This window comes from Sturnira hondurensis, unplaced genomic scaffold, assembly GCF_014824575.4.
Source record: "Sturnira hondurensis isolate 20B ecotype Veracruz unplaced genomic scaffold, ASM1482457v3 Scaffold0008640, whole genome shotgun sequence".
NCBI classification, from domain to species: Eukaryota; Metazoa; Chordata; class Mammalia; order Chiroptera; family Phyllostomidae; genus Sturnira; species Sturnira hondurensis.
Window position 1 is genome coordinate 15,715,832 of NW_028081271.1, and position 23,682 is coordinate 15,739,513.

General features: G+C 40.6%; 1 protein-coding gene across 5 annotated transcripts in view; it reads left to right on the plus strand.

Moving 5' to 3' along the window:
- NRG1 (neuregulin 1) overlaps positions 1 to 23,682 on the plus strand; it is a 959,746-nt gene that overhangs the window by 930,522 nt on the left and 5,542 nt on the right. For 3 of the 5 annotated variants that reach the window (XM_037055334.1, XM_037055337.1, XM_037055335.1), the window contains 6 exons: positions 5,332 to 5,390; positions 12,699 to 12,722; positions 17,255 to 17,357; positions 18,829 to 18,955; positions 21,280 to 21,410; positions 22,141 to 22,347. In XM_037055334.1, coding sequence (XP_036911229.1) covers positions 5,332 to 5,390; positions 12,699 to 12,722; positions 17,255 to 17,357; positions 18,829 to 18,955; positions 21,280 to 21,410; positions 22,141 to 22,347 — 651 coding nt within the window. Of the gene's footprint in view, positions 1 to 4,665; positions 4,734 to 5,331; positions 5,831 to 12,698; positions 12,723 to 17,254; positions 17,358 to 18,828; positions 18,956 to 21,279; positions 21,411 to 22,140; positions 22,348 to 23,682 lie in introns of those variants that run through there. The other 2 variants (XM_037055336.1, XM_037055338.1) reach the window with 2 other exon arrangements.

Here is a 23,682-nt window from a genome sequence, read left to right on the forward strand (position 1 = left end):
TTTAGGATCCCCACCAAAAATATGGGAAATGATTTATTCAATTAGAACATACAAAATACACCAAGCACTAAACTGATTTTCAAAATACGTGACTTTATGGTCAGTTACATAGCCAACATATCAGGGTATTCATAGTGTATTGGGTCACTGTAAAGGACAGGTCTTGCTTTCCTGATGTGGGGTGGAAGTCTTGGTTACTAGGTGTTATTGCTTTATTGAATGCTCGGTAAACTGGTTTTTCAGTGACAGAATTTAAATTTGAGATAACAGACTTGCAGGTAAAGAGTTACAGTCTTTTCAAATTTCAAACACCGTGTTAAAGGTTTCTATTTAGGGGAGACAGTCTGTGAAGAAGGTGCTGGAGTTCCTATAAAAAAGTTATTTAGGAGTCTACGGAGGAGAACCTGTCGTAAACTATACACTAAGAGCCACAAGGTCAGTGTGGACCTGTAGTTGGCAAATGGATGGACTACGCAGAAGTCTCTTTGATGTAGTTCTTTACTGGACGCCGCAGTCCTATCCCGTCTTAGGCTCAGTTTCAGAGACATCTTATTAGAGACCTTTATGAGTCGGGCACTGTACTAAACATTAGAGACACAAAATGATCAAAATGTCACTGTCCTCCCCAAAAGAGAATCACAACACAGGTAAATAAGGGGCGTCAAAGAGATCGAGACAGGAAGTGTGTGAGATGGGGAGGTGCAGGTCAGGGGTAGTTGGAAGAAGTACTACATTAAGTTCAGACAAACTGTCTGCAAACTTTCATCCCATTAAGAACAAATATAGAACAAAGGATGTTTATCACATTATGAGCAGATACTAAAATTTAAAACTTATTTCCATCTTCTGATCTAATCAGTGGAACAAATGGTATATATATTTTTGAAGCTGCAGCAGAGGCTTGATGGTTATTCAGCCAGGTTCTTCTAAGAAATAAAATTCTTGGAATTTGCTCAGATTCTGCCAAAGCATGTTGTTCGAAATCAGATTAAATGTACCATACTCTTATCTCCAAGCAAAGTGATAGATTGGATGCTTAACGTATAGTGCTAATGTAGACCTAAGTCAGAGGCCAGTCTCCCTGTTCCCTTGGAAGGGATCCCATGGAGTTTAATCAGGGCTTGTAGAGCAGATGAGTTTGCCTTAGCACGTGCTTTTTCTACACAACCAATGGAGTCTTCAGTCAGCTTGTGCAGAAACTGTCTCAGTTTCCACTTCCTGTCCGTTTGGCTTGGCAACAATGCTAGACATCCACAGAAGTTACGTGATGACCATTGTTGCTGAGCACTTGAATTGTTGAGGGATAGGGTTTACAATTTGTTTTACCCCCGTGTTTGTCTTAGAAAGTCATTCTGTAAAAACATTGTTTAGAAGACCATGAGCCCTCCCTGACTGGTAATGCCTCCAGAAGAAATGATGTAGGGATTTTTCGCAGTGATTCCATGTGTTAGGATGATCTTCGATTCCCAGAACCTTCGTGGTAAAAGAAACCTTTGACAATCACTTAGTTAAATCCCTTAATCTTTAAAAAATCGATTTATTTGTGTTTTTATTGAATTTATTGAGGTGATACTAGTTAATAAAATTACATAGGTTTCAGGTGTGCAATTCTATAACACATCATCTGTACACTGTATTGTGTGTTCACCACCCCGTCATGTCTCTTCCACCACCCTTTATCCCCCCTTTACCGTCGCCTGCCATCTGCTACCCCCATTTCCCTCTGGTAGGGACCATACTGTTGTCTGTCTCTGAGGGTTTCTTTAACCCCTTAATCTTATCACTGAGAAAATCCGAGGCCCATTGAAGCCCAGTGGGCCACTCACATCCAAGCAAGACACTGCAGTGCCAGGACAGGGGGCCTTCGTCTTCATCTTTCAAGGTCAGGACCCTTGACACCTTACACTTTAATGTCCATACAGATATCTTGGGAAATCTTGTTAAAATGCAGATTCTTATTCAGTAGTTCTGGACTGGGGCCTGGGATTTTGCATTTCTACTGACAAAAACCCAGAAGAGGCTGGTGCTCTTGGTCCATGGACCATGCTTTGGAAAACAACAAGGCTTCACACTAAGCAAATGTATCTGAGTGAAGATCAGCATTTGTGGGAAGGTACTGCTGGTTCATATGTAGCTAAAATTCCAAAACGAATTGGCATACCATAAGATTAGTGTTACTGCACCAAATAATTCCTTATCATCGTATGATAGCAATAAACCAAACCACCATAATGCTAGTTCCCTAAGAAACATCATTTTGGAATCGCATACTAATCAGAAAATTGGATTCTTCATCTCCCTCATCTAGTTGTTCTGTGCCCTCTAATCTCAAAATTGTTATTTAAGATGCATAAATGACAATTTTCTTTTTTTTGAGATTTTATTTACTTATTTTTAGACAGAGGGGAAGGGAGAGAGAAAGAGGGAGGGAAACATCAGTGTGTGGTTGCCTCTTATGCTCCCACTACTGGGGACCTAGCCCACAACCCAGGCATGTGCCCTGACTTGGGAATCAACTGGCAACCCTTTGCTGTGCAGCCTGGCACTAATTCCACTGAGCCACACCAGCCGGGCCAATGACAGTTTTCTAATAAAATGCATATTCCTTCTCTTAATTTCACGATTCTTAAATAACACATTCCTGACCTCAAATGCTTCTCTCTCTCTCCCCACCCATACACAGACACATAGACCCACAGCATTCATATATCTCATACCATATTCTTTGCATGAAAACATGGATTATTGTGTGATCAGTATGAGGATTTTATTTTATTTTTCCAAGGAGGCAAACAGGTAAGATAAAATAATCATTATGGAATATATCTTTAGTTCTGAAATTATCTGCTTAACTATAGGGTATGACTGTATGGATTTATAGTCCTGGTTCAGAAACAAGTACATAAATAAAGACGCCAAATGCCTCAGAAATTATTATGTCAAATAACAAAGAAGTTAAACAGAGAGCAAGTTTTCATGTATTTTTCTTATGTATCTGTGAAAGTGTTCTTATCGACGCATGTGAAATGTCATCTTTATGAAAAAGGACCCAGCCTCGAAGGTTATAGTTCTTATTTCTGTGTCTTTCTAAGTAGATCTTTCTCTTTTTACTGCAACAAAAGTATTCTAACCAAAAATAACCAGTTCATTTATATAAAAGTGTTTTGAAGAGTTCAAAGGCACTATGTCAATCAATATAAGATGTTTGTTGTTAAGCTCATCGATATTATTGTTAATGATCGTTTATACTTTAAGTTGAAACAGGTATGCACAGGGCTGAAAATCTGCAGCTGCCCATATTTTATCTTCCAGGCCCTTCCTCATGAAATAGGAAAAGTATATGTATCAAGTGTTGTGATAACATTTTTTGGCATTGAATTTGGCTGTAAGGGAAAATTTTTTAAATCACCCATAAAAAAGAATAGTTTTATTTACACATCTGTCTGATGCCAAACGATAGTATTTTTTCTTATTTACTCTGGAGAAGAAAAGGTTATATGTAAATCATGAGCTATGTGCTATCAGAACTATTATTTTACTAGTAGGCACTTTGCATGATTCTTATGGTGTAAATGAACTATTAGTAATAATTATGGCTCTGGGTATATGCATCCGTAAGTATATTTGCCTCCTAGAATCTTAAGATGGTTCCACTTATTAGAGAATGATATGTGGGTAAAACGAATCCAATCTGAGTGCTTTAGTTACTGGAAAAGCAACACAAAAAGAGCAGTTAGTTGTAAAAGACTTCCACATTCAGGCACAATAGCCCCACTGCCTTGAAAACAGTAGTATATCAATTGTAGAATTTTGATACATTCATGTGAGTAAAATGTGAGTTTTATCCAATTCCCAAATACTTTGACCTTAAAAGCAAAATGAAATCAAGTCCTACTGTAGAAGTTTTAATGTCCTAAGTGTTAAATGTATTTGTCTTTGATTTGCGATGATTGAATGAAATGAAATTGTTCTAATAAAAATATGCTTGTTTCTGTCTTTCTACATTAAAAATGAGACCTGATTTGTCATATCTTAAAAAGCAGGGAATGTAGTTTTTCTTCTCAGTAATCATTAGGTGTGAGTATTTCACTTCTAGTGCAGTTCGATGATTGAACTTATTAAAAATACCTAGGAAATAAGTACCAAATTGAGTGGCTATGAAAGTAAAAGCTCAGAATCATTTAAATAACAGAAGATTATGGATGGAACCATGTAAGTTCTTTCCCAAACCAGTGTTTTTGTTAAAATCATTTTTCAGTTTCAGTTGACATGCAATATTATATCAATTTCAGGTGTAAAAACAGTGATTAGATGTTGATCTGCCTTACGGTGTGATCACTCCATTAACGTAGGAAGAGCCAATGGTCAGTGGCAAATCAGGAAATGCCCAGTGGAGAATGACTTAGCTGCCCCCCCCCACACCCATGCAACTTTTCAACCTCACTCAGTTAACTGATGAAGACTGAAGCAAATAACCACAACCAAACTGCATACCCCACAGTTTTCGTGGGACATGGTTTTCTAAATGTTTTTTCTTCTCTTTGTGTTGTTCAGTCACCAGGTCATTTGTAGGAATCTCCATATTCCATAGGAGGAAAATTGCCAGTCTGAAAGAAAGTTCAATGTCTTTAGCATTCTATTGCTTATGACATTTTTACCCTCTAGGTGCCAACCTGGATTCACTGGAGCGAGATGTACTGAGAATGTGCCAATGAAAGTCCAAAACCAAGAAAGTATGTTAAAATAATCTGAAATTTGCTTTCTCCCCAAACTACAGCAACAATCACTACCGCTTGGTGTTTTTGCAGCTCAGTTATAACTGATTCCTTTTGTTCTGATTATGGTTTGACCACTCAGGGCACAAACCATTCCATCTGACCTTGTTCACCTGCCTCTTAGCTTGGGCCCCAAAGGTCCTAAGTTTAAAAGAATGACCCACCAGGATGGCCCGCGATGCTAGCAGTGATGGCAGGCAGGCCAACCAAAAGAAAAATTTCCTCCCAACATTTTTGACTAAATTTATCAAATGGAAAACTGAGATGAAGAAAACGTCAGATAAAATTTTAAGTGGCTCCTTCCGAAAGAAAGCAGTTACTTAAAATGCTGGGATCTTTCTGTCCTACACCCCCAAGGACTACATTTGGTCCAGATTTTTAACCCTTTGCGGGAGACGCCAGAGTCTGAAAGCCATGATGAGGACAAAGACTCAGTACCTGAGGGTGAACTCACCAAGCTCAGTCAAATGACACTGAAGGAGCTTCTTTCTAGCGTGTATTCACCTCTTCTCTTTTTCTCTGTTTTTCTACCATTGTTTTTTGTTTCTTCTCTCAGGTGCCCAAATGAGTTTACTGGTGATCGCTGCCAAAACTACGTAATGGCCAGCTTCTACAGTACGTCCACTCCCTTTCTGTCTCTGCCTGCGTAGGAGCATGTTCCGTCGGTGCTGCTTTCTTGTTGCTGCATCTCCCCTCAGATTTCACCTAGAGCTAGATGTGTCTGAGCAGGGCTAACATTGACTGCCTCTGCCTGTCGCATGAGACCATTAACACAAGCGATCGTATTCCTTCCTCTGTTCGTGACTATTTGGCTCTGAGAATCTAATAGGTGTGTGAGGCTCCCGATGTTTCTGAAGCTGGTACTGAATAATGTGATACAAAATGATAGTCAATATTAAGCAGTGCAATTATAATAAAGGCATTTAAAAGTCTCACTTTCATTGATAAAAATAAAAGCATTCTACTGAACAGTCCACCTTCTTTATAAAGTGACAACATCCTGAGAAAAGATGTTGCTAAGTGGTAACCAATATGCACTTGAAATGATGGTAAGTTCATTTTGGTTTCAGAATGTATTTATTACGAATAAACATAATAAAAAGAGTTCAGATGTTTTTCTTCATTAACCAGCAGTTTGCATTTAGGTATTTAAAAAAAAAAGCACTGAGTAGGAAAATTAAAAACGAACATTTCACAGCAAGTGAGATAGCCCAGCTTCTGCTTATGATGCTTAGGAAACAAGTGATTCAGAACCAGCTGAAACAATTATTTATTTATGTTAGCATTTCTCTATTGTTAGTTTCAATTATAATTTTAGGAGAGAGTAAGTTTTTTTAATATTTATTATTTACTTTGAAATTTAACAGTTCGCTGCTAGATATGTATATTTTTAAATGAAGAACTGAGAAATTTCCATGGGTTTCTATGGCTTCAGGAAGTTTTGAACATCACTCCCAAATGACCTAATTCACATTGCATATAATTGCATGGATAACTGAACTGTGTCTTTATCCTTCTATTGTGAATTGGGGTTATAGCTTTTCATTCTGGAGCTTCCAAAGCACTGTATTTAAAATGGATTCCATAAAACTATCCATTTAGATCGAAGGTTGACTTTTGTTTTCTGCAAAGAATCAGATAGTAGTAAATATGTTAGGATTTGTAAATGATATCATCACTACCAACTAATTAACTCTGTCATTGTAACAAAAAATAAAAGCAGCCATAGACCGTGCATAAACTGATGAGCATGGCTGTGTGCTATCAAAACTTGATTTGTCCACCGCTGATTTAGCTGGTCAATTGCTGACCCTCAATAATATTACACATAGCTCATTGCCATGTGAATTTATGGAACACAAGATACAGTGATAAGAGATGGTCATTTGGAGTCCCTAAAAGAAGGGATTCACCGTTAATCATATGCATGCAGAGAATAAAATTCCGTTCCTTGAACACAAGGAATGATTATTCTAGTCATAGAATAATGAACTCCATAGAAAAATAAATTCCGTGTATATTAGGGGGAAATTAGACCCGTAATATTTAATCATTTATTTAGTGAAGTGGTACTTATATATTTACATAGACTACATGTCAAAGGTTATGTTTTGGCCATTTGGCCATTTCCTGTTGTAAAAAAAGTGGCAAATTGACATTACTAAGTTTTCAAATACAGTCTTCACTTTATTGAAAAATCTTTTTTGATTTTTGTTTACTTAATGATTTGAGAGAGAGCAAGAGAGAAACATGGATTTGTCCTTTCATTTGTTTATTCATTTATTAGTTTCTTCTTGTATGTGCCCTGACCGGGAATCAAACCCACAACCTTGGCTTATTAGAACAATGCACTAGCCAACCAAGCTACCTAGCTGGGGCTGACAGATCTTAAAATAATACGGATTTAGTGAACAGAAGTTTTCTCCATAGTTATAGATTGATTTTTTTAAAGTAGATAATATGGAAAGTAAAAATAGAAGGGAAATAATAGAATTTTACTTAATATATTAAAGCCATTTCTTTTAGAAATGTATTTGTATTTAAAAATATAGATTTATCAAACCCCTGACACTCTATTAATAAAATGAAATTATATTTTATAATTTAATGAAAATTCTGAACATTCGCATTATACTTAAATTTGGTGTTATGTAGTTTCATTGTGCACTGAAGGTAATATTGGGCACTATGTAGAGAAAATCATTAAAAAATAAGCTATTTCTAAAAATAATGCCATTGGATTTGAGAGTTGTAATCAGAGAAAATATTCTCAACTTCTCTTTTAGACCATTTCATAAGATATTATTTTTAAAAAGCCACACTATGTATATTTTTAATAATTTTTATTGATTTTAGAGAGGAAGGGAAATGGGGGGAGAATGAGAGAGAGAAGCGCCAATCGGTTGCCTCCTGTACATGCCCTGACCTGGGATTGAACCTGCAACCTAAGTATGTTTCCAGACCCGGAATCGAACCCCATGACCTTTCAGTTCACAGGATAACACTCCAACTGAGCCACCAGGTCAAGGCTGAGCCAGGCTGTGTATTTAATCAGAGTGTGATTCCTTAAATAAATTCTTTAGTAAGCTTTCAGTGGCACTTCTGGAAGACATCCAGGAGAGCAGCATTCAATCTCACCTGACTGAACAAAGATTGATCAGAGGCACGCTTATGAAAAACATCTGTAATGGCGGCGCATATGCCTCCTTCCCAGAGAAGCGAGAAACTTCCCGTCAGAAACTGCTTTCCAAAGCTGTGCAGCCCAGAGTTAATTTGCTCACCTCCATGTCTTAAATTCTCAATTTTGATTTCTGCCAAGTCCCCCATAGAAAGCAGGAAAATAAATTTTTGCTGTTCTAAGAACTTTATGTTCAAGTAGCAATGAGGGCTGTATAAAGAGTAAAAAACATTCCCACAGTGGTAATGTTTAAAATTTAATTGTTAGTGTTCCTAAAGTCTGAAACACATAGCATAAATTTTAAAGTTAAAGATTTTCAGCCCCGGCTGGTGTAGCTCAGTGGATTGAGCATGGGCCTGTGAACCAGACAATCGTGGTTCGATTCCCAGTCAGGGCACATGCCTGGGTTGCAGGCCAGTTCCCAGCAGGGGATGCACGAGAGGCAACCATACATTGATGTTTCTCTTCCTCTCTCCTTCCTTTCCCCTCTAAAGATAAATAAATAAAATCTTTAAAAATAAATAAATAAATTAAATTAAAGATCTCCTTCAGCTTTAGGAGAAGTATGTTCTAAGTTGCAAAACCACACTTGCAGTTGAAAAATAACATTCTAAAGGAATGTACAATTTTTACAGTGGTTATTAGCACATAAATTACATTTGCAGGATTTGATGCAGCTTTTTTGGTGAAAGTGTCCTGTGAGACATTTTATTGACTTAGAAAAACTGATTTAAAATATAAAAGAAAGAAGAAAATATTTATTTTATATGTTTTCTTGGAGATAGCCAGGTGCCTTGAAATAAAACATTTATAATACTTTCTAGGACAATATTGCCAAGGCTAGTCAGCTTCGAATTTGACCTATTGAAACAGAATTTCTGCCCTGGTTGGGGTGGCTCAGTGGACTGAGCTCCAGGCTGTGAACCAGAGGGTCGCCAGTTCTGTTCCCAGTCAGGGCACATGCCTGGGTTGCAGGCCAGATCCCCAGTAGGGGGCACTTGAGAAGCAACCACACATTGATGTTTCTCTCTCTCTCTCCCTCTCTTCTCCTCTGTCTAAAAATAAATAAATAAAATCTTTAAGAAAAGAAACAGAATTCCTGATTGAAAGGATGGCGTTCATCATTGTGGGTGTGTGTGTGTGTGTGTGTGTGTGTGTGTGTGTACAGGTGATCCATACTCAATATAGACTTCATGAGAGGGGGATATAAGCAGTCAAGGCCTCAACAGAGGAAGGAAGCGTGGGGCAAGTGTGTAATACAGAAACTGACATCACAGGCAGTAATTATAGAATAGTCCAAAATATAGGATATCTTTAAAAAGTGCAATTTTAGAACCTTTAGGCATAGTCTCAGAATGAGTAAACTTAGCAGATATCCTTAAAAGTTAGTTTTGAATGATAAGTTGCTACTGCTTAAGTTGTTTTGACTTCTAAATGCTTCAAAAATCGGTGGAAGTTACTAATGTGTTTATCAAACATGTATCTCGCTAACAGTAGAATAAAGGCACACACTCAGTCTCTGACAAAATCATCACGCACGCAGCTGAGCGCAGTGAGGTTTCACTGTGTGTGTGTGTTTGCGCGTGCGCTCTTGGGCACACAGAAACGGGAGAAAGTCTCCTCTTACATTTCCAAGGGCTCAGTGACCACATGGATTGGTATATGTGAAAAGCAAGTACCTACATCTGTAAAGGTAAGTTGAAAATTAGAAGTCAGACATTCAATTGGCCCCATTTAGAATGGGCATCGACAGACTCCTTTGGAAATCTCAGAGGTGCAGAAAGTCAAGACTACACACTGTCTTTGAGAGTCTTTGAGATGGTTTCTATAAGGAAACCCAAGATGCTAGAGAGTAAAATCCTGAGTGCCCTCAAATTATACCAGAAAACTTAATTGCATGTACATATAATTTTGGTAGAAAAAAGTTGTCATCTTCTTTTCACTAATGGAATTGAAAAATTTAAATTAACCTACAGGTTAATCAGTTTTTCTCAAACAATTATAAAATCCTAAAGCAAAAGGATTAGTGAGCCAATATTTAATAGTGTCTGCAGACTCTTAGATTTAAATTAATTTTTTATATTGCTTACTGCACAGCAGGAAATCACATGTAGAAAAGGAAACTAAATTGTTTACAGTAACCCTTGTGTTTTTGAATTATTAATTTAATTTGAAAAATGTAGTGGCTAGGCAGAAGTTCAATAGGAAGCGTATGGTGCCTAATGAGCTGAAGCCAAGATTAGATTAAATAGAATAGATAGAAAGTAATAACCTCTTCCTAAAATGGAAAGTGTGTGTGTATTATGCTTTTCTTGACTCACAAAGAAGAAGTGGAGCCACCAGGAGTAACAATAAATTAGAGTGTTTGCTCCAGGTCTAGAATGACTGATGCATGTCTCCTCTGCTTGTTTCCTTGTTAGGGCTCACGGCCAGAAGAGGTTCCGATTTTAAGTACCAATTTCCCTTTGAGTTATTTGAAATTGGAGCTGCCTGATGTGAATGACTTCCCATGAAATGAAATTAGAGTTAGGCTCACAGACTTACCTATGAAACTGTAAATGCAGTAATCTGTATGCATGGGCATGCTATTAATTTTATTGAAGACCTAACCAAGCTTTCTATGCAACTAATGTAGGTCATTAGCAGTGTTCACGTAGGCATGGAATAATGATTCTCTGGAAAGAGTCTCTGTAGGTATCTCTTGATTTTAACCCTTAAATTGTTACTGACTGGTAGGAGGAAAAAGCAAGAGATGGAGAGGGTTCTAGAGAGAAAAATGGAGTCACACCCTCATGAAAATGTGGAAGGAAATTTATTATTTCCTCTGAACCTGAACTTTCATACCGTGGTGTTCCAAAGTTAATACGAAGGACACAAATGGGAAAAAAACGATGCCCATTTGTCAAATCATTGTATAGAGGCAAGAGGAATTTGTTTTCATTTCGGCAAAGTGTTTTGCTGCGAATATTGTGTGACCAAATGAATCCTACATCATCTGGCTTTTAATTTATGAAAAATTTAGGTTATCACCCTCGTACCCTAGACCCAAGGCAGAGGGGACTCCATATTATATGTAGTGCCTGCCATTATCACTGTGACTCAATGTACTATCTGGTATAGATATTTTTTAGTCTGTGAAACCTCATTTCCTTAAGAGGTGGCAAGTTTTTTAAGTCTAAATCTTTGACATATCCCAGGAGCTTCCAGAGTTTTCCGGGCCATGAAATTAGTCAAAAGTCATTCTCCATGCAGTAACTGGCCCAAGGTTAATGTCCAGACATGTCTATTCCCCAAGCTGTTAAACTCTTCAGCTGTTGGCCGACCTATTTCACGGCCTCTTTATTCCACCGGGTTGGAATAAAGGCATGTGTCAGTATCATAAGCATTTTGTCAATGAGAAATTAACTTGTCCAAAGTCACGGAACAGGTAAAAATGGCAGAGGCAGGACCTGAAACCAGGATGATCGCATCATTCTTTGCTCCTGTTCTTCCCCCTCTGTATGAGCCACTTTGTCCGGTTCAAACTGATGGTTTTGTCGGAGAAATACCCCACTTGCAAACTTCAGAGGCACTCTGACATCTTTTTGGAATGCCCTGGTATCTCCTACTCAGTAGACTCCTAGACCCCTGTTTTCATTCTGCCCCTGCCTCCCCGCCAACCACACCGGCAAAATTTGATTAGCTATTTTTAATTCAAGAAGGGAAAGTGTTATCACCAGGGTGTTTATCCTTCTTTGCCCTATTTCCCCCTTTACTCTTTTAAGCCTGTGCAGGTCCCACTAGCCCTGCAGTCCTGGTGTCCTCAAGTCAGACTGGCCAGGATTGCCGGCTGGCGCCCCTCGGCCCCCTTGGCTGGGCTGTCCTCAGGTGGGTTCTCCGAAGCCCACGCCTATGAAGCCCACCCAGGCATCAGCACTCAGCACTGCAGGGTGGCCATCTAAACTGCCTCACTGTGTTTTGAGTAATACATTCAAATTCACTAAAGATCCCTGGAATTGTATCCTGCCCAGTATTCTTATTTTTTTTTTACAATTTGAAAAAACCGTTAAGCCTTTCCTGTACCAAACAGAAATGACACGAAAACGCTGCAGGCAGGTTCTGGTGCCCCAAAGCCCTCCCAGGCTTCTGGGGCAGAAATGTGTGTCCAATACCACATAAATGGTGGAGAGAGTAGAAGGGTAGGAGATAAGAGTTTCAAGACATGACCAAGACCACAAGAAATAGGTGAGTGTAACTAAAGAAAAATATAAATCCAATGTGATAAAAATCTCAAATTTTTACCCCCTTGGCTTCTATTCCTGGCTCTGCCACTGTGTGTCTTTGGGGCAACAAAAATTTTCAACATTCTGGAACTTTCCTTCTGCCTTTTAAAAAGACAGGAGTGAAACAATACTGAATGCCTACTCCAATTAAAAATACAGTATTTTTATTCCCAAACTACGTAGGAGCAGGACTGTAGAGGGTAGGTCAGCTATACGACTTCTCCCTCAGTAAAGTCTTTTAAGGGTTAATAAAGGCAAGGTGTGCTGGTATTTGCGCACCTCTTAAAAGAGAAGTTCCCCGTGTGGGCTGTTGGAGGCGTACCTGAGCACTGCTTCATTAACAAACACCGTTTGTCCTGTTCAGTGTGCACGCTCAGAGAGCTGTAATAGTCATGTGTAATGTGTTTTGGAGTGCAGTGTATTGCTCTTTTCTGAAACTTTTTTCCCTTTCTTTCTTTTTTTGTCAACTTTCTGCATTGGCAGAGCATCTTGGGATTGAATTTATGGGTATGGACCAATCATCATTCCTTTTGGCCTGCAGAATTTAGAGCCTATGAGCTGAAATCTCTTCCCCTTCCCACTCTTCCCTTTCAGTTCCTAACAAACTTCCTTTTTCTTTAGAAGGGATCATACAGCTATAACAATGATTTCTCTGCTTTCGATCGATGATTAATGTACCGAAATGTTACTGAGTGCAGCAGCTTTTAGAGTCCCAAGCATCTCACCTGCTGCAAGTTCACGTACATCTCACGTTCCTTGGCCCACTGATTGGAGCTGGGCGTGCTGTCATTTCAGAGCGGGGGGTAAGTTGGAGGGGTACACAAGGCTGCCGGAGGAACCAAACCAGGAACCAAGCACCAAAGAAGTGTCACATATCACCTTAAAATAACAGCAAATCTCAGGCTGATGGTAGTTTGACATACACTATAAAAATGATACCTAACACCATCAGGAAAGGTCTTACATTGCAACACAACACTACAAGAACAGATGAATTACTCTGATTTTCTGGAGCTCTTCGAACTTGACTGTAGTCAACTTCTTTATCTCATGAGGAAAGAAAGAACACGGAGAGAGATAAGCCCTGTGCTGTTTTAGGTGGAAAGCCTTGTGCTAATGGAATTAAACTTGAGTCACTAGGATTATCCAGATAACCAAACACTAAATGTAAAACTTCTCCTACAAGCACGTGAAGTTGGGGCATGCTCCTTTTGAAAGTCCTCATCCTAACTGGTTGGTAGGAAAGGCCAGTCTTGGGAGGAGAGGAGATCACACTACCTTCCCAGAGGCTCCACAGCCCAGGCCTCCTGGATGCTGCATTTGGCCTTGGACTGGGTCATGGGTCCGCAGTGTCCTGATGAATGGAACGTCTGCTCCCCATTCAGTGGGTGTCAGTGACATCATGTAGAGAGGGCCCCCTACAGCTGCCATCTTCTTTGGGCTGATACATCACAGTTGATAGCCCGTGCACTGTCTGTGATTCGTGGGAAATGAGGCTGTTGCTGTCTCTAGCAGTTGCAGGAATAGAAACTCATTGCCTGCACCTCCAAGAAACCTCCCAAGAGAAAACTGTTCCTCTGATGACAAACATCCCACATTTGTATGTGGTCCTTTGAAAGTCAGAGGACATCTCCCAGGATGAGAGGCAAGAGAGGGCCCACAGTGTCACTTGAGTGGCAGGCTGTCTGCTTGGGGAGAGTAGCTTCCACATCAATCACGTCCCTCGGCATGAAAATTGACCTACTTCTACAAATGCCTATTGGCCTTTCCTGCAGGGAGGAAAAACATTTCACAGTCACCTTCCCTCTTCTTCCTAACAGCATCTTTGCTACCTTATCCCTTTAGAGCCTGACTGTAGAACTATTATTTTCCTTCCCAAACAGTGAAGTAAGGTGAAGGATATTTCAGATATACCACTCCCCCCTCAGGAAGGTCTCAAGGGGTGATAAAGACACAGCCTGTTGATATTCACATGTCTCATCCGGAGGCCCCGCAGTCCCGAGGCTAAGGAAATTTAGACCTTAAAGGTCAATTAAAATTGAGAAAGGCAAGGCCTCTGTCGCTTGGCCTGGCCAGATCACACTGGAAAATGTGGTTGATCGGAATTCGGCCAGCCAAACCGTAAAGCCTCGGCAGCATTTCCACTCATTAAGGCACATCTGCCGCCTGGACTGAGGACTTCTCTTTTTCAGCACTGCCTTTAATGTACTGTTACCCTATTGACCCCATCACACTGAGAAAAAATTAAGGGGAAAAGGCGGGGTTCAAAGAAGCCATTGTCTATCTTATTTTTAACCAAGTATTTTTCTTTTAACTCACTCAATATTGTGGGGTGGGGAGGGCACTTGATCCAGTAAAGCATTGGAAAATCAAATAGAAACTTCGATGAGACACACTGAAGGCATTCAATAAATGCTGATGTGAATACAGAATCTGAACCCCACATCTGTATCCTATGGGCCTTTGCTTTCATCATTTCACTTAGCACTTTTGCTTTACCCCTTGGCCTTTACTGGGCCCTTTCATTCCCATAACTGATCTCACTGGGAAGTGGGTGCCTTCCTATACAACACAGGCAGGATGGGTGAGGCATTATACACCAGGTATTCACAGACCTAGATCCATCTATCCTTTTACCATTAATAGCAATAAAAAACTGGTCAGTAAAACCCTTGAAAGTACGCATGATGCTTCACCCTTCTTTCACCCTTGGGTAGGTCTCTTTTTTGTAGTTTGCAGAAGCAATTTCTGAGTTTTTTCCTAAAGACATGAGGTAAAGAGGTCAACGCTACCAGACCCTTATCATTTTAAAAGAAGAAAAAATTTAGAGTGAGTGAAAAAAGTCACATAAGGCAGGGTCTTTATTTTCTCAGCAATAATACTTTTACACCCCTATTTCTTAATCAACTCTCCATAACCAAAGGCACCTTGCTCTGTGTCCTGGGTTCCGTGGAGAAGGACCAGCAGGTACATGCTAAGGGCTGATCTGGATGCCAGGTCAAGGAGGATGCTCCGCAGGCACCAGCTCACAGATTAACACCCCATAGAATGATACATCACAAATGACACATTCCCTGTTCTATTTCTATGAGGGGAGGGGAGGCAGCAGACACAAGCCATTAACACATAAGCATTCACATTCCACTCCTCACTTGACTTCTGTGGCACGAAAACTATGCAACAGCGCTCTTAATGTCTCCTGGTTGTCTCACGGCAGTGCGCCAGCTGCTTTGCTTCCTAATTGTGGCTTCCACGTGCCGGCCAGCCTAGGTTAGGAGTTATGCTGTATGGGGCAACCCTTCCAACTCTGCATCCACCCTCCTACCTAAGCATTTCCTCCTCTGGTTTTCTTTTCTTTCTTTCTTTTTCCTCCCTTTGTATCAGGCATGCTGTGCCAGGGACTTCAGATGACTCCTTCACTTTTAACCTTCTTTTTCCTTGTACCTGACTTCCTCCCTCTCTCAGCCATTCTGTCAGTCTGTCTGTCCTCTTGGTTTGTTTTTCCTTTTCCCCTTCCAACCTTTCGGTTTGTTTTTGTCTAATCTCTGCGGCATTCTAGTCCTTTACCCACTGACTTCTGTTCTCCTCCTCCTCCCGTTAATAATCAGTGCTGTATTCATTGGATTTGACAATGTTCCTGACCTGTTAACTGGAATTTGATTACCATGGGCTTGGCTTGTAGGAAATGTTGTGTTTTAATGATAAGGTTGACTGTATCATAGAAATTAAAATGCACTTTTTCATTCTAAGAAAATTTCCTGTGAATTGCCCTCTGTCGTAGAGAAAAAGGGTGTGGTTACTGAGACTGAGAATGTAAACTGAAAATGTTCGTAAGGCCCCGTGTTGATGTCCAGATAAAAGACATTCATTTGCATGATGTTCCCAAGTTCTCAACCAGCTTATCCGCCAGAAAGCCAAGTAGAGCTTACCATGCTTGTTATGCATGGGTTGGGTTCTCTTTCTCAGTAACCTGGAGACTGCCTTCCAATCTGTGTAATTGCAATGGTTGGAAGCTCAGCTCCTAGGGAATTGGGTTCACCATTAAGTCAGCCGGTCTTGTTAATAACCTGACTTACAATATAGTCAAATCATCCACCAAAAAAAACTGATTTGCAAATAGAAAGACTTCCATGGATAGGAGACTGGCTGCATTGGGGATGCTCCAGTACCTTTAGTTCGATGTTCTCAGTACCACACTTCCTTAAGTGTGATCTGCATGAACTAATTTGCCCTCTTGGTCAATGCAGGAGAGTATGTCTATTCCAAGCCACACACCGTTTCTGCTGGTAGTTCCTCTATGCAGATAGATGAGTTCTGTAAGTACAGTTGGTGACATAATAATAATTGTCCTGCAAAGAACGAAGGTTCACCTTGGCCCAGGACTGTGCTACCCATCCTCCTGGGTTTTCTCTGGGACAGTGCCTTGCTGCTCCTTATCACGTGGCTTACCTTCACATTCTACTGTGAAAGCATAGGGATCCTGCCCCAATGTTCTTGCTAACTACAAGCCAAGCTCATGTTTGCAAATGTCTTTGAGTTTATTTTATTAAGTTAGAAATGGTTCTTTGTAAAGACCACTGGAATATAAAATAGCTGGGAAATCCAAAGAGCCTGGGGGGGGGAGAGAAAGGAGGACAGGGGGATCCTGGGGTGCTGGTCCCAGCTCCTTGAATGACCTGATTCCTGTTGTCTTTGCAAGAGATTTTTAAAAAATAAAAGCCACGGTTGTAACCCAAGTTATTTTATAATCAGTGTTTATGATTTGCTAATTTGATACATATGTATCTATATCTTATAAATAAAGTAATATTATAGCATACTACTTTTTATTGTAAATGGCCTCATCTGGCTTTGAAGTTTATGTGCAAAATATAGGACAGGGTATGCTGTATTTGAAGTATGTCTGTAAAAGTAACGAGTTGTCACATATTTACTTTCTTGTGACCATGGGCAATGTCATGCAGCATGCAAACTGTTCAGCTGTAAGTCCTGGCACATGCAAGGGACCTTTGGTGACATCCGCTCTCATCCCTTTCCAGAAGCGGAGGAGCTCTACCAGAAGAGGGTGTTGACCATCACCGGCATCTGCATCGCCCTGCTTGTGGTCGGCATCATGTGTGTGGTGGCCTACTGCAAAACCAAGTAAGCCTTCCTCCTCCGTGCCTCCCCCCGTGCGCACAGGCAGTGCCCCCCCCCCAAGGGCCCTGCGGGAACCCACCTCCTCAGCCCAGTCTTGATAAAAAGTGGGCAGAGGGACACCGGGGGGACCTTTCCCCTTATTTTTTCTTCTGAATAATCCATTTTGAGCACCTTTCCTAATCACATAGTTAGAAAGCACTGCCTATTTGTGTGAAAATGTTCAGCAGACTTCTGATAAGTGACCACAGCCCCACGACCAGAGAAAGGGTCAGCGAGGCAGGCTCATATGGGGCCCTACAGGCATGTGTGTGTGTGTGCGCACGCGTGCATGCATGTGTGGATGTGGGTGTGCACACACCACCTCCACAGGAGATGAGAGTGGTAGGTGCCAAACACTGCGGAGGACACGTCCAACTTGCACTGATGCTTAGAAGGTAACACTTGGTGGTGGTTGAAATGTCAGTTTCTGATCAGATGCTCTCAAGTATGAGGAAGCTCATGGGAGGAAAATCAAGAAAAAGTTGCTTTGAAACCACAAAAGGGGAACATTAAAACAGATTCATGTTTACTGTGTTTGATCCTTTAAACCGAATCCATATACACAAATATAATTACTTTGTGACCTGAATTCCCTCCACTTTCTCTCTGACACATAGCCTCCTCTACTTCAAGTCTAAAATAACATTAAGTTTTGTTTTGTTGCTTCATCACTTAAATTCTCTTGCCAACACTAATATGGGGATATTATTATGATCTAAATGTTGCACTGAGGAACAAGACAATATGCTTTTATTCTATAAAATCAAGGGCATGGATGGTGTTTTCTTAATACCCCAAGATTTCAGTGCCAGAATGGAGTAAGTGATAGAGAGAAGCCTTCATGGAGTCAAGTTTAAGAGTCTTTTTAGATATTTTAATAGTTATTACAGAGTCATACACAAAAGCATTACTAGAGTAGGATTCTGTTACAACTGTGCCAAAATTTGCAGGCAAAAGATGCATGAATCTTCACTCATGTTCAGTACTCTACATGCACACACTCTACATATAATGTGCAGATTCAGAACTAACTGCATTTCCTTAAAGGACAAACTTTAGTCAAGAGTATTAGTGAAATCAGCTTTCTCAATTGCACAGCACAAATTATTACCTATGTCTGTAGGACATAGATGGATGGATCAGGAAACCTGGGGTTTTAGCCAAATGACAACTTGATTTCTCTTTCATCTCATCTCTTGGCAGCCTAGTTCAATTTCTGTAAGAATCCCATTCGGCTTCTCAAATCTTTTTGCTGAGAACATTCGGTTCCCTGTCTGCCCTTCGTAGGCAGATTCTGAGATAAAATGGTGCACCCCCCTCCCGCTCCCTCACCACCAGCACACTGCCTGAGTTAGGTGCTGGTGAAATAAAGAACTGACTGTCCTAAGAAATGTAAATAATAGAAAAAAAACAGTGTTCCCTTTTCCATATCCAGGAAGCAGCGGAAAAAGCTTCACGACCGGCTTCGGCAGAGTCTGCGGTCTGAGCGAAACAACATGGTGAACATAGCCAACGGGCCTCACCACCCAAATCCACCCACCGAGAACGTTCAGCTGGTGAATGTATGTCGACTCTGGCCAATGGAAAAGCGGAGCGTCTCTGCTCTGTTCCGGCACCTTGAAGTTTATTTTCTAAAGCTCTTGGGCTCTTAGCCACTGCCATTAATCTCCACGGCTTCCAGGAATCTAAGGTTTTGCCAGGAGAAAATAATGGGAACACTTTTTAAAGTGGATTTGGTTACTATAAAACCAGCACATTTCCTCCTCGGAAGTGTCCATTAAGGGGCTGGAATAGTAACGTCGGGTTTGTTCTGCAGGGAGGTAGGTTGTAACTGGAAGAAAGAAAAGGAAAACACAAAGAAAAAATAAGAAAATTAATGTTACAAGACTAAGAAGGAAATGTTTTATTTTTATAATTTGGGAATGAAAGCTACTCCAGGCTACAACTGATTAGTACTGATAACAGACCTAGAGGCTTGAGTGATTTTTATTAGAGGCATCGCCCGGTGCTTGGTGATTTGCTGATTGATTTACAAAGGAAGAAATTAGGGCCCGGAAAGGTCGAGTGACTTATCAAACTTGCTTCTCAGCAAAACTGGAAGAACGTAATGCTTTCTTATTCCCCTCCACTTTCCGTGGTGTCACACCCTCCAGATGAAATATAGCCTTTAATCATTCAGGTATTTTGTTTAAAATGTACCAAGCACTCAGCTTTTAAATATAACGAAGTCATAGAATATTAGATTGTGGAAAGCCTTTCAGTAGTCATCATCCAAAACTCCCTTTTTTTGCAGATTAGGGCCAGAGCTGGGCTCAGTTTTCCTGGTTTTTGAGATACTGCTCCTTCAATTCCACTGTCATCTCTTCCTGTTTTCTTCATTTCCTTCTGATGTTTGGGTTTTTTATAAGCAAAGCTGGAAGGTGGTCTTGAAGGTGGTCACTACATTTTCTATCCTATAGAAAAAGGTGTATTTTGTCTGGAGCAAATATATCATGGCCCCAAGTTCAGAGTTGGAGGTTACGAAATCACCAGCAAGTCTCGTAGCGAAGACCTTCAGAATGTTGTTAGTGTGAAGTGCTAGTGTGTTAACACACGTTGCTGCTTTCCTCCCCTGACCAACATTCACTAGAACGTCCTGCACAGTTGATAAATGCACTCCATGTAGGCACACCTATAAGCTGCTGCTGCGGATGTTACAATATATAGCAAGCCGAATGACTGCCTGGATCCCAACTATGGCTCAAGCTGCAGTACTTTAAGGTTTTAATCTTTCTAAACCCTATTTGTTCATTATGAGAACAGGCCTGAAAGTAATACCTACTTCAGAAAGTTCTTGTTAGCATTAAATAAAAGAAACTATACAAAGCACTTAACCCAGTGGCATTTAATAAGTGTTGAATTATTGTTAAATATTATTTTCATTAGACTCACTGAGCTTACATTGCCTTGCAAGGAGCAAGAGTGAAATGGTACACAGACTGGAAATAGCTCATTACGTATGACACCACCACCTTTTCTTAAAGCAAGCTAGCTGTTTGTATGGCCCGGAGAGATCCACGTGGAATAGCCTTTTCTCTAAGAGAACCAGTTAGAATTTCAAGCACAACCCAGTTGAATATTTTGGGGGTTTCCACAAATATATCAGGCTCTTTTAGTGCCCACAGCCCATCAGATTATAAAGTGCATATTTCATCTAAGAGAATTCCTTTCCATGCCTTATCCTCTTATTTAACTCAATTTGCTGTAAATATGAATAGCATTTACAAACAACTTCAGAATGCGCCTCTCACTGAGAGAAGGCAGTAATAGCTCCTGTGTGATTTGCTGACGAAAGCGAAGTAGATACATTTGCACTGAACATGGGCCCTTTGTGTAGCCAAGATACATGACCGTGACAGCCACCGCAAGTCCTTCAGCTCTCTCATCGCCTTCTTCGTCTTACCACCGACAAGTTAACAATTTAAGTGGTATCCCTGGGGTGACACGGGCACTAGGAAATTATAAGAGAGAGGTAGATCCGAAATACAGAGGTTTTAAACAAAATGTTCTTTACTTGTAGCAACCATGACAAAAATGAATACCGAGCAATGATCTGTGTTGAATTCCAGCCAGGTTCTCAATGGCAAACAAAACAGACAAAAATAGGTCTGTTTCTGACCATATGCAGTTTCAATGATAGGACCTACCTTGAGGGCGCTACCAAAGATTAATTTATCAACTCCACTTACCAAATCTAAAGGCCGTAGTAGTCAGGATAGGATTAGCCATCTGGGCACTGGAGAAATGAAATTTGTTATGAAGCACATGGACTAGATTTTTTTGTGTGTGGCATTGTTAGTGTTTTGATTTACATGAATCTTCAAGTTGTGTCTCTTTGTTTATCCAGCAATATGTATCTAAAAATATCATCTCCAGCGAGCAAATCGTTGAACGAGAAGTGGAGACATCTTTCTCCACCAGTCACTACACCTCGACCGCTCATCACTCCACTACCGTCACCCAGACTCCTAGTCACAGGTACGGGAACAAAAAAAAATGCATGGCATTCCTCCATGCATGGACATTTGCATATGTCCTTGTGCTGTCCCTGCCTGAGAAGGGACAAGGACACATATGGGGCAGTGAAGGGCAGTTAAAGGTATGGTTTGGGACATCAACTGGCCCTACCATTTAATTGCTGTTTAAATGTGAGCCTTAATTTTTTCATCAAATGGGGAAATAACACCTCCCTTGAGGATGGTTTTTCCCCACTTTAGAGATTGCCTTTATTCTCGCCCCACCACTCACTGAATTGCTATGCTGGGGAAAGTCTTAGGTGCTGCAGGATACTTAGAAGTTGACTTCTTGCAGTGACTGAATTGCCACGTCTGAGTGTGTGCTACCAAGGGCAACACTAGGCTTCCAAGTGCAGCTCATTGGGCAAATGTTTCCTTAACTTAAGCCACTCAAGAACACATGATCATAAGAACACTTAGTACACAGTGACATTTGATAAAAGTGTCATTGACACAGTGACATTTGAATGCATGAACAAATGAAGAACCTGTATCCTACAAAACCAGTCTACATCAAGATCTTTTCTGTACTATGTATCTTCGTAACAATTCTATTCCGAGACAAGCAATGTCATAGTAAGCTACTGATGCAGCGATAATTTGAAATATGTGTCAGGCCATCCTCTTCCATTTACTTTGTTGCTTATAATTTTTTTTAAATTACCTCTTTGCCTTTCACCTTTCCCCTCTAGCTGGAGCAATGGGCACACCGAAAGCATCCTTTCCGAAAGCCACTCTGTAATCATGATGTCATCAGTAGAAAACAGTAGGCACAGCAGCCCAACTGGGGGCCCGAGAGGACGTCTTAATGGCTTAGGAGGCCCTCGTGAATGTAACAGCTTCCTCAGGCATGCCAGAGAAACCCCTGACTCCTACCGAGACTCTCCTCATAGTGAAAGGTAAAACCGAAGGGCAAATCTACCGCAGAGGAGAGAGAACCCCAGGCAGAGAATTCCCGTGAGCACCTGCGGTCTCACCTAAGGAAATCTACTCAAATGAGAATAAGGGGCGGCAGTTGCCTGTGCTAGGAGTGCTCCTAGTTGATGAAGTCATCTTTTTGTTTGACTGAACTCATTTCATCTGAGCTTCTCCCGGCGTCCCAATGGCTAACAGGCAACAGACTCTTAAAGAGCTGGAATGATTTGATGTGGAAAGTGCAAACTTGGAATTCCTAGCTCTGACCTTAGGCTCGGCCCCACTCGAGACCTGTTTCCTCTGTTGTAACTTTACAGAGATGGCACCAGTGATTGATAAGGACCCTTCTATAATTCCAGTTTGCCAGTTATCCAAACTCTGGCTGAACTGACTTCACGTTTTCTCGTGCTAACTTTTCTTACCTTCCAGCCTCAGCTAAAATCAAGTCAAGGGCTATGCTGCTGCTGACTGTCATGGGGAACGAGCGCTTGCGTTCCACCGTAGACTATCCCTTTTATGAAATTCCAGGAAGGGATGAATAAATAAATCTTTTATATGCTGCATTGGCAGTCTTCACAGGTGGTTTTTAAAGCAGATATTGCCTCCAATATGGTCCTTTGTTCCTGAATGTTTTGACTCTTCTAGGGTGTTGGATTGGGGTTGGGAGGGGGACTACGGCAAAGGTAAAACACAGAACACTGGAGAGTAAACTGAAAGAGATGCTTAATGGGAATACTGAATTCACAGGTTCTCCTTACCCATTTTCACCTAAACTGGGAGAGCATTATATCGACCACCATTGCTAGACTATCAGCCAGCTGTCACTTGTTTTCAAATCCAGTGGGGTTGTCTCTTTGTTTACTGTGTCATCTCAGTCTAATCTTTGGCCATTTGTCCAAAGCTTTAAAGAATGTCAAATCCATGCTTATTTGGTATTTACATGGGTAGAAATTATTTTGATAGGCTTTTTCCACTCATGGACTGGGAAGTACTTAAAATGAAGGAAGACCAGTTCTGGGCTTTCGGTCATATAAAACCTGCTAATCACTTCTCCAAGGGCCTTTCTATGAAATACCCCAAAATGGTATTTCAGAGTGTTATGGAATTGAACATTGTTCTGTTCATGTATGAGAAAGTAGGTATTGATCCAAATCTGGTGTAAAACATGCAACTTAGATTCATGTAATTATATCTTTATGTATGAAGAAAGTTTAGCTGTCCTATTTTAGTCTTTTCTGAAACCTGAAAAAGAAGTTAGTGATAAATTTTTCCTTCATCATTACATGGGACAGTTATCTTTAAAGGTTGACATTTCCCTA